At 52.3% G+C, this 15,939-nt stretch overlaps 1 protein-coding gene across 1 annotated transcript in view; it reads right to left on the bottom strand.

Moving 5' to 3' along the window:
• WDR54 (WD repeat domain 54) overlaps window positions 1-15,939 on the bottom strand; it is a 32,651-nt gene that overhangs the window by 3,293 nt on the left and 13,419 nt on the right. The window contains exons 4-7 of the mRNA XM_083175521.1: window positions 14,980-15,036; window positions 13,295-13,422; window positions 13,126-13,226; window positions 10,817-10,979 (exon numbers count right to left, since the gene is read on the bottom strand). Coding sequence (XP_083031647.1) covers window positions 10,817-10,979; window positions 13,126-13,226; window positions 13,295-13,422; window positions 14,980-15,036 — 449 coding nt within the window. The remainder of the gene's footprint in view (window positions 1-10,816; window positions 10,980-13,125; window positions 13,227-13,294; window positions 13,423-14,979; window positions 15,037-15,939) is intronic.

Raw genomic sequence — 15,939 nt, 5'->3', positions numbered from 1 at the left:
ATGGTTCTAGATCAAAAATACAAAAACAGGGATTTTGTACTTACCGTAAATCCTTTTCTCCGAGTCCACAGGTGTCACTGGAGTTACACTGGGGAATAGAAGGCGACCACAGGGAGCATGGGCACTTTAAAATAATTAATCAGTGTGACCAACTCCTCCCCTTCTACTTCCCCTCCCAGGCAGTCATAAAGATCGTGCCCGAAAGGGAGCAGAAAGATATAACACACATTCGAGAGGAGGTTCATCACAACATAACAACATTCAATACAATAGTAGAAAAAGAATGTATATATATGAAAAACAAACACCCACACACAGAGTCAAACCAGACAAGACAGGTGTGTAATAACAATGTTTAAATAACCCTGACAAGGGAAAACTCCAGAGGTTACCCAATAGGAACCTAACACTGAACATAACAGGTGGAGAACAGCGCTGAGGCGGGCGTCCAGTGACACCTGTGGACTCGGAGAAAAGGATTAACGGTAAGTACAAAATCCCTGTTTCTCCTTCATCCACTAGGTGTCACTGGAGTTACACTGGGGACGTCCCAGAGCTTTCAACCCGGGTGGGTGAGCGCTGAGATCCCCTTAAAACAGAGCGGCCAAACTGAGAAGCTGGTGCCGCAAAGGTATCAAACCTATAAAATCACACAAAAGTGTGCCGACCTGACCATGTCGCAGCACGACAGAGCTGTTGCAGGGAGACCCCACGGGCAGCCGCCCATGAAGGACCCACCGATCTGGTGGAGTGCGCGCCTATGTTAGTGGGAGGCGTCTGAGCCTCAGCAAGGTATGCCTGACGAATAGTCAGACGGATCCATCTGGCCAGCGTCTGTTTTGAAGCTGGCCATCCACGACGCACTGGGTCGTAGGTAACAAACAAGACATCCGTCTTGCGAAGAGAAGCCGTGCGAGAGACATAAATCCGCAGGGCCCTCACCACATCCAAAGACCTATCCTCAGGTGAAGCCTCTGTGAATGCTGGAACCACTATGGGTTGGTTCACGTGGAACGCTGAGACCACCTTTGGAAGGAAAGAAAGACTGGTACGGAGCTCCGCTCTGTCCGGATGAAACTGGAGGAACGGTGAGCGACAAGAAAGCGCACCCAATTCCGAGACACGTCTGGCCGAGGCCAGAGCCAAAAGAAGAACCACCTTCCAGGTGAGATATCGAAGATCCACCTCTTCTAAAGGCTCAAATATTGATGACTTCAAATATCTGAGGACCAACTCTAGGTCCCAGGGAGCCGTAGGTGGACGAATAGGGGGCTGAAGCCTCAGCACCCCCTGGAAAAAAGTGTGGATTTCCGGAATGAGAGCTATACGTTTCTGGAAAAAAACTGAGAGTGCTGAAACCTGCACCTTTAGTGTATTCAGCCTAAGTCCAGAGTTTAACCCCTCCTGTTAAAAACAGGAGAAGTCGAGCCTTCTTGAACAGAGTAGAGGACACTCTGCGTCTTTCGCACCACGCCACATAGGATCTCCAAATCCGATGATAGTGTCTGGAGGTGACTTCCTTCCTGGCCCTCATCATTGTGGGTATCACCGCCCTAGGGATACCTGCACGTCTCAAGATGGACCTCTCAGCAGCCACGCCGTCAAATGTAGACGTCCTAAATCTGGGTAGATGAAGGGACCCTGACTAAGGAGGTCCTCCTGATGAGGCAGCGGCCACGGCTCGTCGATTAGAAGATCCGTCAGGTTGGTGTACCACGAGCGCCGGGGCCAATCCGGCGCTATCAGAAGCGCTGTTACCCCCTCCCTGCGAATGCGCTGTAACACCCGAGGGATCAGCGGAAAGGGAGGGAAGAGGTAAACGAACTGGAACGGCCAAGGAGCGACCAGAGCGTCTACCCCTGCGGCCTGAGGATCTCGAGTCCGCGCAAAGTATGCTGGGGAGCTGGAAGTTGTGGCGGGACGCCATCAGATCCACCTGAGGACACCCCCAACGATGTATAAGGGACTGAAATACCTGAGGGTTGAGGCACCACTCCCCTGGTGGGCATGCTGCCGACTTAGAAAGTCGGCCTCCCAATTGTCTACTCCGGGGATGAACACCGCTGACAAGGCCTGAGCATGGTTCTGAGCCCAGAGGATGATCCTGCTTACTTCCTTCATCGCCGCCTTGCTCCGAGTGCCGCCTTGCTTGTTTATGTAGGCGACGGCTGTGGCGTTGTCGGACTGAACTCTGATTGCTCTGCTCCGCAGCAGGTGTCCCGCCTGCAGAAGAGCATAGTAGACTGCTCTGAGTTCCAGCACATTGATGGAGAGTAAGCTTTCCTGCCTCGTCCATAAACCCTGGAACTGGTGTTCCAGCGTTACCGCCCCCCAGCCTCGAAGGCTGGCGTCTGTGGTGAGGAGAGTCCACTCCCATATGCCGAACCTCCTGCCCCTTTGCAGGTTTTCGGAGTTGAGCCACCACAGCAGAGACAGACGGGCTCGAGGAGACAGGGTCACCCGCTGCTGAAGATGCAGGTGAGACCCTGACCACTGGCGAAGGAGAGACAACTGGAATTGGCGCGAGTGGAAGCGGCCATATTGTACCGCCTCGAAGGAGGACACCATCTTCCCCAAGAGTCTGGTGCAAAGGTGCACCGTTACCTGTGGCCGTCGCAAGACCGACCTGACCAGGACCTGCAGGGACTGAACTTTGTCGGATGGTAGAAAAACCTTCATCTGCTGGGTGTCCAGAATCATCCCCAAAAAGAGAAGACGTTGAGACGGCTGTAGCTGAGACTTTGCAAAGTTCAGAATCCACCCATGACTGATGAGAGTCTCCTGGGTGAGCCGTATGTTGGACAACAGGGCCTCCTTCGAACGATTCTTCAGGAGAAGATCGTCCAAGTAGGGGATGATGGTAATCCCCTGAGCCCTGAGGACCTCCATCATCACAGCCATCACCTTGGTGAAGACCCTGGGGGCCGATGAGAGACCGAACGGCAGGGCCTGGAACTGCCAGTGTTGTTCCTGTATAGCGAACCGGAGGAAGGCCTGGTGAGGGGGCCAGATGGGGATGTGCAGGTATGCATCCCTGATATCCAAGGATACCAGGAACTCTCCCTGTTCCAGTCCCTGAATCACCGACTGCAGGGACTCCATCTTGAATTTGACCGCTTGTAAAAACGGATTCAAATCCTTTAGATTTAGTATAGGCCTTACCGAGCCATCCGGCTTCGGCACAAGGAACAGACTGGAGTAGTATCCCTGAGTACGCTGATCCTCGGGTACTGGAATCACAACTCCCGTTGTCCGCAGCTTGTTGATTGCTGACAACAGAAGTTGCGCCTTGTCTCCTGAGACTGGGAGACCGGTCTTGAAAAACCTGTTTGGAGGGACTAACCTGAAATGGATTTTGTAACCCTGGGTTACCAGATCCCTTACCCACGAGTCCTGACAAGACTGCAGCCAGATGTGACAGAAGGACAGCAGTCGAGCCCCGACTCTGGGATCCCCCAGATGGGACCGTGGACAGTCATGCGGTTGGCTTGGAGGACTTGGGCTCCTGGACAGCTGCCGAGGCGCCTCTGCCTCGTCCTCTGGAGCCTCTAGATGGAGCTCCGCCTCTGGAACGACCTCTGAATCTGGTCGTAGGCCGAAAGGACCGAAAGGAGGGCCTTTGAGGGGTCCTGCGTGTAGTTGGAGGAGCCGCTGAGGGAAGGAAGTGGGACTTACCTCCCGTTGCTTGGGAGATCCACTTGTCGAGCTCTGGCCCGAAAAGAACCTCCCCATTGAACGCCAGGGCCTCCACAGCACGCTTGGACTCTGCGTCAGCCTGCCATTTGCGTAACCAGAGAGCTCTGCGAGCTGATATGGATAAGGCCGAAACCTTGGCTGCAATCATGCAGACGTCAGAAGAGGCCTCTATTAAATAATTTGATGCCTCCTGGATCTGTTCAGCCAGCTGAACAATAGAAGCAGGGTCAGAGCCCTCACGGACCTCTGTTAGGATCTGAGAAGCCCACACCCCATGGCTTTATTTACCCAGCACCCGACCTGGGCCGGACGCTGAATAATACCAGCGGCTGAAAAAATGTTCTTAAGGGTTACCTCCAACTTACGGTCAGAAGTATCCTTAAGAGTGGTTGCACCCGGCACCGGGAGAACCGTCTTTTTTGACAGTCGTGAGACTGAAGAGTCCACTACTGGAGGTATCTCAACCCTCTTTCTACCCTCTGGTGGAAGAGGATAAGCAGCCAGAAACCTCTGAGGTACCTGGAATTTTTTATCAGGATGATTCCAAGCCTGCAATATATGTTCATCCAACTCCTCCGCTGGGGGGAAGGTGGGTGACTGCCTTTGTCTCTTTCCAAAGAAAGAAGGACGAGCAGGAATGTCTGTGTCATCTGACACCTTGCAGGCAACCTTAACCATATGTATAAGGTCCTCCAGACCTGGAGTGGCTGAGGCCGGCTCTTGTGTAACTAACACCTGAGCCTCAGGTTCCACATCATCATCATCATCATCATAATTATCTGGAAGAGCATATTCGCCCTCCTCCAGATCAGGCATATCATCATACTCTCCAGAATCCCCAGAGGGCTGTAATACCCTTTTCCTGAGTAAGGTAGGGGGATCTTGCCTAGAAGATGAAGCAATGGCGCCCTCTGCTGGTGTTAAGGCCTTTGTTAAGCTCTGCACAGCAGCAGTCAAGGAAGCCTGTTGAGTTCTGGAAGTTTCTCTGTCCTTTTGAGCTGCAGAGAGCTCGCAAGCTAAATGAGACATCACATCAGCTAATTGTGATGCCCAAACAGGGGTATGAACGGGGGACTCTGGAGCTGGGGGTAAAGCAGCGCATTTATCACATACAGAGTCTCCCTCCTTAGAAGGTGTAAATTTTACAGCACACTTCTTGCAAGTAACCCTCTTGGAGCTACCCCCTGCCATGGTTCAACAGAAACCCCAGCAATCACCACACACTACCAGACTGATCACAGGTAGTAGGTATAGGATAGGCAGCAATATATTATGCTGGAAGGGAGAGACAGTGAAAGTAAAGAGCTGTCACAGAGCTTTGTACAACGCTATGGCATATACCTAGAAGCGCTATAGCTCTAAGTTTGAGACACAGCCCAAACTGTCTCCACCTAGCTCTAATCCCCACTGTAACTCACAGACCGGATAGAGCGTTCAGCAGGACGGTCACCAGGGGACAGGAATCGCCCAACTGCAGTCAGGATAGATCTGCAGCGCAACTGTGGAGCCTCCAGCAGCGTGTTCAAACGGCGCCAAATGTCCAAGATGGCCGCCGCGACTTGCAGGAACGCTGGGGTATGCCAAGGCCTGCTGGGAAGTACCGCGCGGTAACTCCGCCCCCCGCCTGGCAGCTCCGTCACCCATAATGGCGCCAGGTTTAAAAAACCCTCTGCTGCACCGCCGTTTGTGTCCCTGACCTTCCTCTAATAGGAAGGCAGGGTAATACTCACAGTGCTGCGGCCATGCCGTCGGCGGTGGGGCTGGGGGAGGATCGGGTGCACGCTGCGTGAGAGCGGCGCCCGTTACAGCTCCAGAGACGGTGGTCTCTGTCAGCCAGGGAGCCGGGCGCAAACCCTTAAGCAGCAGCCGGCTCCCTCCGGCAGGCTCCCACGTCGCAGGCAGATAGTAGCAGCAACTATCTGCCTGTCCTCAAAGGCAAAACTTGCTGCTTTATGCCCTAATTATCAAAAAGCCCAGGAGATGAGCCAAATGTGACCTGCTCCCTTTTGGGCACGATCTAAGACTGCCTGGGAGGGGAAGTAGAAGGGGAGGAGTTGGTCACACTGATTAATTATTTTAAAGTGCCCATGCTCCCTGTGGTCGCCTTCTATTCCCCAGTGTAACTCCAGTGACACCTAGTGGATGAAGGAGAAATAAGGGATAAAAATGGAGGGCCCCAGAATGCGTACCCTCACTCACATAGAGAAAGATAGGAACCTGTGCATAAAGGTTTCTTTATCATGGGTCACATTCCGTGTATTCCATGTGAGTACGGTATGTTTACAATCATACCGGTGGAGGGAAGCGATACTACTATCACGGAGTGTGACCCATGATAAAGAAACCTTTATGCACAGGTTCCTATCTTTCTCTATGTGAGTGAGGGTACACATTCTGGGGCCCTCCATTTTTATATTTTTGATCTAGAACCATTAGACATTGTACTTTTCCTTTCTTTTCTCCTTGACATATCTTCCCGGTCACGAGAGAATCCCATCAAAAAGAATTCTTGGTTTAAGGACAAACATCATCGCCGTGTGCCTGATTTCTCGAAAAATTGCTGTAAACGAGGACTTTTTGGTGGTCCTATTTTGAAGGCCTGGCTGAAGGTGCTAGGTAGCGCCTTGGGACTTTTCTTTTGTTTTTCATTTGGACATCACATATAGACAGACACATACATCCAAAGAGTGACATCACAGTACGGGGACAATGTATGGGGGGACATCACATATAGACGCACACATACATCCAGAGAGTGACACCACCCTGCGGGTACAATGTATGGGAGAACATCACATATAGACAGACACATACATCCAGAGAGTGACACCACCCTGCGGGTACAATGTATGGGAGAACATCACATATAGACAGACACATACATCCAGAGAGTGACACCACCCTGCGGGTACAATGTATGGGAGAACATCACATATAGACAGACACATACATCCAGAGAGTGACATCACCCTGCGGGTACAATGTATGGGGGGACATCACATATAGACAGACACATACATCCAGAGAGTGACATCACCCTGCGGGGACAATGTATGGGGAGACATCACATATAGACTGACACATACATCCAGAGAGTGACATCACCCTGCGGGGACAATGAATGGGGGGACGTCACATATAGACAGAGACATACATCCAGAGAGTGACGTCACCCTGCGGGGACAATGTATGGGGAGACATCACATATAGAGTGACATCACCCAGCGGGGACAATGAATGGGGGGACGTCACATATAGACACACACATACATCCAGAGAGTGACATCACCCTGCAGGGACAATGTATGGGGGGACGTCACATATAGACGCACACATACATCCAGAGTCTGACATCACCCTCCGGGGACAATGTATGGGGGGGGGGGGGGGGGGGACGTCACATATAGACGCACACATACATCCAGAGAGTGACATCACCCTGCGGGGACAATGTATGGGGAGACATCACATATAGACTGACACATACATCCAGAGAGTGACATCACCCTGCGGGGACAATGAATGGGGGGACGTCACATATAGACAGAGACATACATCCAGAGAGTGACGTCACCCTGCGGGGACAATGTATGGGGAGACATCACATATAGACTGACACATACATCCAGAGAGTGACATCACCCTGCGGGGACAATGAATGGGGGGACGTCACATATAGACACACACATACATCCAGAGAGTGACATCACCCTGCAGGGACAATGTATGGGGGGACGTCACATATAGACGCACACATACATCCAGAGTCTGACATCACCCTCCGGGGACAATGTATGGGGGGGGGGGGGGGACGTCACATATAGACGCACACATACATCCAGAGAGTGACATCACCCTGCGGGGACAATGTATGGGGAGACATCACATATAGACTGACACATACATCCAGAGAGTGACATCACCCTGCGGGGACAATGTATGGGGAGACATCACATATAGACTGACACATACATCCAGAGAGTGACATCACCCTGCGGGGACAATGTATGGGGAGACATCACATATAGACTGACACATACATCCAGAGAGTGACATCACCCTGCGGGGACAATGAATGGGGGGACGTCACATATAGACACACACATACATCCAGAGAGTGACGTCACCCTGCAGGGACAATGTATGGGGGGACGTCACATATAGACAGACACATACATCCAGAGTCTGACATCACCCTCCGGGGACAATGTATGGGGGGGGGGGGGGGGGGGGGGGGGGGGGGACGTCACATATAGACGCACACATACATCCAGAGAGTGACATCACCCTGCGGGGACAATGAATGGGGGGACGTCACATATAGACACACACATACATCCAGAGAGTGACGTCACCCTGCAGGGACAATGTATGGGGGGACGTCACATATAGGCAGACACATACATCCAGAGAGTGACATCACCCTGCGGGGACAATGAATGGGGGGACGTCACATATAGATGCACACATACATCCAGAGAGTGACATCACCCTGCGGGGACAATGTATGGGGGGACATCACATATAGACAGACATATACATCCAGAGAGTGACGTCACCCTGCGGGGACAATGTATGGGGAGACATCACATATAGACTGACACATACATCCAGAGAGTGACATCACCCTGCGGGGACAATGAATGGGGGGACGTCACATATAGACACACACATACATCCAGAGAGTGACATCACCCTGCAGGGACAATGTATGGGGGGACGTCACATATAGACGCACACATACATCGAGAGTCTGACATCACCCTCCGGGGACAATGTATGGGGGGGGGGGGGGACGTCACATATAGACGCACACATACATCCAGAGAGTGACATCACCCTGCGGGGACAATGTATGGGGAGACATCACATATAGACTGACACATACATCCAGAGAGTGACATCACCCTGCGGGGACAATGAATGGGGGGACGTCACATATAGACACACACATACATCCAGAGAGTGACATCACCCTGCAGGGACAATGTATGGGGGGACGTCACATATAGACGCACACATACATCCAGAGTCTGACATCACCCTCCGGGGACAATGTATGGGGGGGGGGGGGGGGACGTCACATATAGACGCACACATACATCCAGAGAGTGACATCACCCTGCGGGGACAATGTATGGGGAGACATCACATATAGACTGACACATACATCCAGAGAGTGACATCACCCTGCGGGGACAATGTATGGGGAGACATCACATATAGACTGACACATACATCCAGAGAGTGACATCACCCTGCGGGGACAATGTATGGGGAGACATCACATATAGACTGACACATACATCCAGAGAGTGACATCACCCTGCGGGGACAATGAATGGGGGGACGTCACATATAGACACACACATACATCCAGAGAGTGACGTCACCCTGCAGGGACAATGTATGGGGGGACGTCACATATAGACAGACACATACATCCAGAGAGTGACATCACCCTGCGGGGACAATGAATGGGGGGACGTCACATATAGATGCACACATACATCCAGAGAGTGACATCACCCTGCGGGGACAATGTATGGGGGGACATCACATATAGACAGACACATACATCCAGAGAGTGACATCACCCTGCGGGGACAATGTATGGGGGGGACGTCACATATAGATGCACACATACATCCAGAGAGTGACGTCACCCTGCAGGGACAATGTATGGGGGGACGTCACATATAGATGCACACATACATCCAGAGTCTGACATCACCCTCCGGGGACAATGTATGGGGGGACGTCACATATAGATGCACACATACATCCAGAGAGTGACATCACCCTGCGGGTACAATGTATGGGGGGACGTCACATATAGACAGACACATACATCCAGAGAGTGACAACATCCTGCGGGTACAATGTATGGGGGGACGTCACATATAGACAGACACATACATCCAGAGAGTGACATCACCCTGCGGGGACAATGTATGGGGGGACGTCACATATAGACAGACACATACATCCAGAGAGTGACATCACCCTGCGGGGACAATGTATGGGGGGACGTCACATATAGATGCACACATACATCCAGAGAGTGACATCACCCTGCGGGGACAATGTATGGGGGGACGTCACATATAGATGCACACATACATCCAGAGAGTGACATCACCCTGCGGGGACAATGTATGGGGGGACGTCACATATAGACGCACACATACATCTAGAGAGTGACATCACCCTGTGGGGACAATGAATGGGGGGACGTCACATATAGATGCACACATACATCCAGAGAGTGACATCACCCTGCGGGTACAATGTATGGGGGGACGTCACATATAGACAGACACATACATCCAGAGAGTGACAACATCCTGCGGGTACAATGTATGGGGGGACGTCACATATAGACAGACACATACATCCAGAGAGTGACATCACCCTGCGGGGACAATGTATGGGGGGACGTCACATATAGATGCACACATACATCCAGAGAGTGACATCACCCTGCGGGGACAATGTATGGGGGGACGTCACATATAGACGCACACATACATCTAGAGAGTGACATCACCCTGTGGGGACAATGAATGGGGGGACGTCACATATAGATGCACACATACATCCAGAGAGTGACATCACCCTGCGGGTACAATGTATGGGGGGACGTCACATATAGACAGACACATACATCCAGAGAGTGACAACATCCTGCGGGTACAATGTATGGGGGGACGTCACATATAGACAGACACATACATCCAGAGAGTGACATCACCCTGCGGGGACAATGTATGGGGGGACGTCACATATAGATGCACACATACATCCAGAGAGTGACATCACCCTGCGGGGACAATGTATGGGGGGACGTCACATATAGACGCACACATACATCTAGAGAGTGACATCACCCTGTGGGGACAATGAATGGGGGGACGTCACATATAGATGCACACATACATCCAGAGAGTGACATTACCTTGTGGTTAGGTGTAAAAGGAGACAACGCAGAGGTACCAGCCTGTAACATGGCAGCTAGGAGCTGATTGGCTGGTACTTTATCTCTCTCTAATGCTTAGTACATAGACCCCAATGTTCAGAAGGATGATACATAAAGACACACGCAACAAGAGGAACATACTTTGCCAGATTCAGGGGCTATATCCAGAGTGTAGATCCACCTGGCATGGGCATCAAGCTCAGCAGTTATATCCCCAGTGGCAGCATCATACAGCCGGATCTGTCCTGTCCCATAAGCTGCAGCGATCATCCCATCCCAGAGCTTCACCGAGGAACAGGTGACCCTGCAGAACACATGAGGGGGAGCGGAGAAACGCGTCACATGTAATAGGAAGAGAGGTTACCAGCAGCACAGAGAGGAATACATGTGGGAAGATATGTGACACCTCATTATTAGGGAGACGTGTGATACCCCTGTTATATTAGGGGAAGACATGATACCCAATGTAACACTATTAGCAGAGATGTGACACCCCTGTGTTATTAGGGGAAGGCGTGACACTCAGCGTACCACTATAAGCAGGCATGTGATACCCATGTGTTATTAGGGGGAAGGCATTGCACACAATGTAACACTATAAGCAGGCATGTGACACCCCTGTGTTATTAGGGGAAGGTGTGACACACAACGTAACACTAATAGCAGATATGTGACACCAGCTGTGTAATAAGGGGAAGGTGTGACACACAACAACACACAGACACGCCCGGGGGCCACCACCACCACAAATGAGGGAGAAACAATCATGCACTTGGGTCTCAAAAATCCAAACACAAAATATAGTATAAATGGCACTATAATGGAAACTACTGAGGAAGAGAGGGATCTAGGTTACGATATGACAGCCGCTCTCAGCATAAGAGGTGAGCAGGCTGTCTGCGAGGCGGGGGACTGGATGTGGCTGGAAGAGCGGACACACTGCTCAACTTAGCGCAGCGTTTCAGCTCTTTCAGCCACATCCAGTCCCCCAGCTCGCAGACAGCCTGCTCACCTACTCTGGTGAATGGTGTATCAGCTTTACCAGCCCCCCCGGGGCAGCGAGCATAAAATGCCCCCCCCCCCCCGGCAACCAGAATATCAAGGGCTTTAACAAGGTACAGGTGGGAGACATTCTTCACAGGAAGAGGAGCAGCAGAACACGAGGACATTCACTGACACTAGTGGGAGGAAGGTACAGGTGGGAGACATTCTGCACAGGAAGAGGAGCAGCAGAACACGAGGACATGCACTGACACTAGAGGGAGGAAGGTACAGGTGGGAGACATTCCTCACAGGAAGAGGAGCAGCAGAACACAAGGACATGTACTGACACTGGGGGAGGAAGGTACAGGTGGGAGACATTAGTCACAGGAAGAGGAGCAGCAGAACACGAGGACATGCACTGACACTAGAGGGAGGAAGGTACAGGTGGGAGACATTAGTCACAGGAAGAGGAGCAGCAGAACACGAGGACATGCACTGGCACTAGAGGGAGGAAGGTTCAGGAGGAAGCCATTAGTCACAGGAAGAGGAGCAGCAGAACATGAGGACATGCACTGACACTAGGGGGAGGAAGGTACAGGTGGGAGACATTAGTCACAGGAAGAGGAGCAGCAGAACACGAGGACATGCACTGACACTAGAGGGAGGAAGGTACAGGTGGGAGACATTAGTCACAGGAAGAGGAGCAGCAGAACACGAGGACATGCACTGACACTAGAGGGAGGAAGGTACAGGTGGGAGACATTAGTCACAGGAAGAGGAGCAGCAGAACACGAGGACATGCACTGACACTAGAGGGAGGAAGGTACAGGTGGGAGACATTAGTCACAGGAAGAGGAGCAGCAGAACACGAGGACACGCACTGACACTAGAGGGAGGAAGGTACAGGTGGGAGACATTAGTCACAGGAAGAGGAGCAGCAGAACACGAGGACACGCACTGACACTAGAGGGAGGAAGGTACAGGTGGGAGACATTAGTCACAGGAAGAGGAGCAGCAGAACACGAGGACACGCACTGACACTAGAGGGAGGAAGGTACAGGTGGGAGACATTAGTCACAGGAAGAGGAGCAGCAGAACACGAGGACATGCACTGACACTAGAGGGAGGAAGCTCCAGGTGGGAGACATTCTTCACAGGAAGAGGAGCAGCAGAACACGAGGACATGCACTGACACTAGGGGGAGGAAGATTCAGGGGAAATGTGAGGAAGAATAACTTCACAGAAAGAGTAGTGGATAAGTGGAATAGCCTCCCATCAGAGGTGGTAGAGGCAAATACAGTAGTACAATGTAAACATGCTTGAGATAGGCATATTGATATCCTTACAAAGAAATAAGGGTAAAATATGGTTTGAGGTAACATGTTTAATAAAGGGGCAGACTAGATGGGCCGGGTGGTTCTTATCTGCCGTCACATTCTGTGTTTCACAAAACGGGCCACACTCACCCATAGGCAGATATCTTTGTCACCAGTCTGAAATCTTCTCCAGACTTCCAAACGCAGAGCACCCCAGCGTCATCGGCTGTCACCAGGTCGGCTGCCCTGTCCTGTGGGAGAGAGAGAGTCAGTGTAGGCTGGGATACCAGGCTGACATAGGAGAGCACCATTACCTCACCTTGGCTTCGCACGTCTCACACGCTATGTCAGTAATGGGGTCTCTGTGCTCCGCCAGCACCTCAGCCAATGTGATGTTAGTGCCTTTAGCTGGGATGTCGAACACCAGGACCAGGCCGGATGATGTTCCTGCGGAGAGATGTAGATGCTGAGACATCCGAACTGGAAACCAAAGACATTATGGGGACTCCTCTCATAAACAGCTATGGGGCCAGATGTGAGAACCGGGGCAGTGACTGGTCCTAAGCCACAGGCAAAATCTGGCACCATCTAGTGGTGCTCCAGTCAGTGTACAAGGTGTTACAGGTCTATGATCACTGTGTGGGGAGGGAGGAATGATGGGGACGGGTGCGGAGAGACGAGAGGACAGAGAGGGAAAAGAGGAGAGGACAAAGAGGAGTTGATAGGGTAGAGAAGGAAGAGAGTAGAGGCCAGAGAGGTTAGAGAGTAGCCAGAGAGGGAAGAGAGGTGAGGGCAGAAAGGGAAAAAAGGAGATGACAGAGAGGGAAGAAAGATGAGGTCAGAGAGGGTAGAGATGAGAGGACAGAGAGGGAAGAGAGGAGAAGCCCTTAAGTGTAGAGAGTAGAGGCCAGAGAGGGTAGAGAGTAGCCAGAGAGGGAAGAGAGGTGAGGGCAGAAAGTGAAAAAAGGAGATGACAGAGAGGGTAAAGAGGAGAGGACAGAGAGGAGTTGATAGGGTAGAGAAGGAAGAGAGAAGAGGCCAGAGAGGTTAGAGAGTAGCCAGAGAGGGAAGAGAGGTGAGGGCAGAAAGGGAAAAAAGGAGATGGCAGAGAGGGACGAAAGATGAGGTCAGAGAGGGTACAGAGGAGAGGACAGAGAGGGTAGAGAGGAGAAGCCATTAAGTGTAGAGAGGAGAGGCCACAGAGGGTACAGAGGAGAGGACAGAGAGGGTACAGAGGAGAGGCCAGAGAGGGTATAGAGGAGAGGACAGAGAGGGTAAAGTGGAGATTATAGAGAGGAAAGAAAGGAGAGGCTAGAAAGGGTACAGAGGGAAGAGAGGAGAGGACAGAGAGGGAAGAGAGGACAGAGAGGGAAGAGTGGAGAGGACAGAGAGGGGGAAAAAGAAGAGGACAGAGAGGGAAGAGGGAAGACGTCAAAGAGGGGAGAGGACAGGAGGGGAGAGGGGAGCAGAGAGTAAGGAAACGGAGAGGAGGTGAGAGGGGAGCGTAGAGGAGCTAACCGGAGAGGAGGCGAAAGGGGAGTGGAGAGGAAGGAGCGGAGATGAGAGAAGTGAGGACACAAATAGAGACTGGTAGTTAATGTAGGGAAGACTCAGTGGAATGAATGGAAGCAGAGAGGAGGATATACGGAGTGAGAGGAATGGAGTGGTAGGGAGCGGAGGTTAGAGTTTGAAGAGGAGAGAATAGGGGAGTGGAGGGAAGAGGAATGGAGATTGGTAAGAAACGGAGGCAAGAGTCGGCGAAGAGAAGGGAAGCAGAGAGGAGGGAAGGGGAGAGGAGGGAAGGGGGAAGAAAGTGGGGAGGTGGAGAAGAGGGAGGCAGAGAGGAGCTAAACGAAGAGGAGGAAAGGGGAGAGGGAAGCGGAGAGGGTTAGGGAGCAGAGGAAAGAATCAGTGGAGAGGAGGGAAGGGGAGAGGTGAGAGGAGGTGAATAGGGAGTTGAGAAAAGAGTCAGAGGAGAGGATAATAACAGAGCAGACTACAGACCTACACAGATATAGCGTCCTCCAGCTGGGGCGATACCACGGGCGAACACTGCCTGAGCTGTACAAAGAGCAAAGAGAACAGGTGAAACATTCCACTACATATCTTATACATAAACTGGCTGCCACTGTGGGGTGACACATACAGAGACCCTCCCACTAGGGGGTGACACAGACAGAGGGGAGCTATGAGAGAGAGAGACCTACCCAGTGCAGGGTGACACAGTCAGAGGGGAGCTGTGAGACACAAAGAGACCCTCCCACTAGGGGGTGACACAGACAGAGGGGAGCTATGAGACAGAGAGACCTACCCACTGCAGGGTGACACAGTCAGAGGGGTGCTGTGAGACACAGAGAGACCCTCCCACTGCGGGGTGACACATACAGAGGGGTGCTGTGAGACACAGAGAGACCCTGCCACTGCGGGGAGAGACACATACAGAGGGGAGCTGTGAGACACAAAGAGACCCTCCCACTGCGGGGTGACACATACAGCGGGGAGCTGTGAGCCACAGAGAGACCCTCCCACTGCAGGGTGACACATACAGAGGGGAGCTGTGAGCCACAGAGAGACCCTCCCACTGCGGGGTGACACATACAGAGGGGAGCTGTGCGACACAAAGAGACCCTCCCACTGCGGGGTGACACATACAGCGGGGAGCTGTGAGCCACAGAGAGACCCTGCCACTGCGGGGTGACACATACAGCAGGGAGCTGTGAGCCACAGAAAGACCCTCCCACTGCAGGGTGACACATACAGAGGGGAGCTGTGCGACACAAAGAGACCCTCCCACTGCGGGGTGACACATACAGCGGGGAGCTGTGAGCCACAGAGAGACCCTGCCACTGCGGGGTGACACATACAGCAGGGAGCTGTGAGCCACAGAGAGACCCTCCCACTGCGGGGTGACACATACAGCGGGGAGCTGTGAGCCACAGAGAGACCCTGCCACTGCGGGGTGAC

The sequence above is a fragment of the Crinia signifera genome, chromosome 1 (genome assembly GCF_055691185.1).
Source record: "Crinia signifera chromosome 1, ASM5569118v1, whole genome shotgun sequence".
Classification (NCBI taxonomy): Eukaryota; Metazoa; Chordata; class Amphibia; order Anura; family Myobatrachidae; genus Crinia; species Crinia signifera.
The sequence above is the reverse complement of the archived record's forward strand: the minus strand, read 5'-3'. Positions and strand labels throughout refer to the sequence as shown.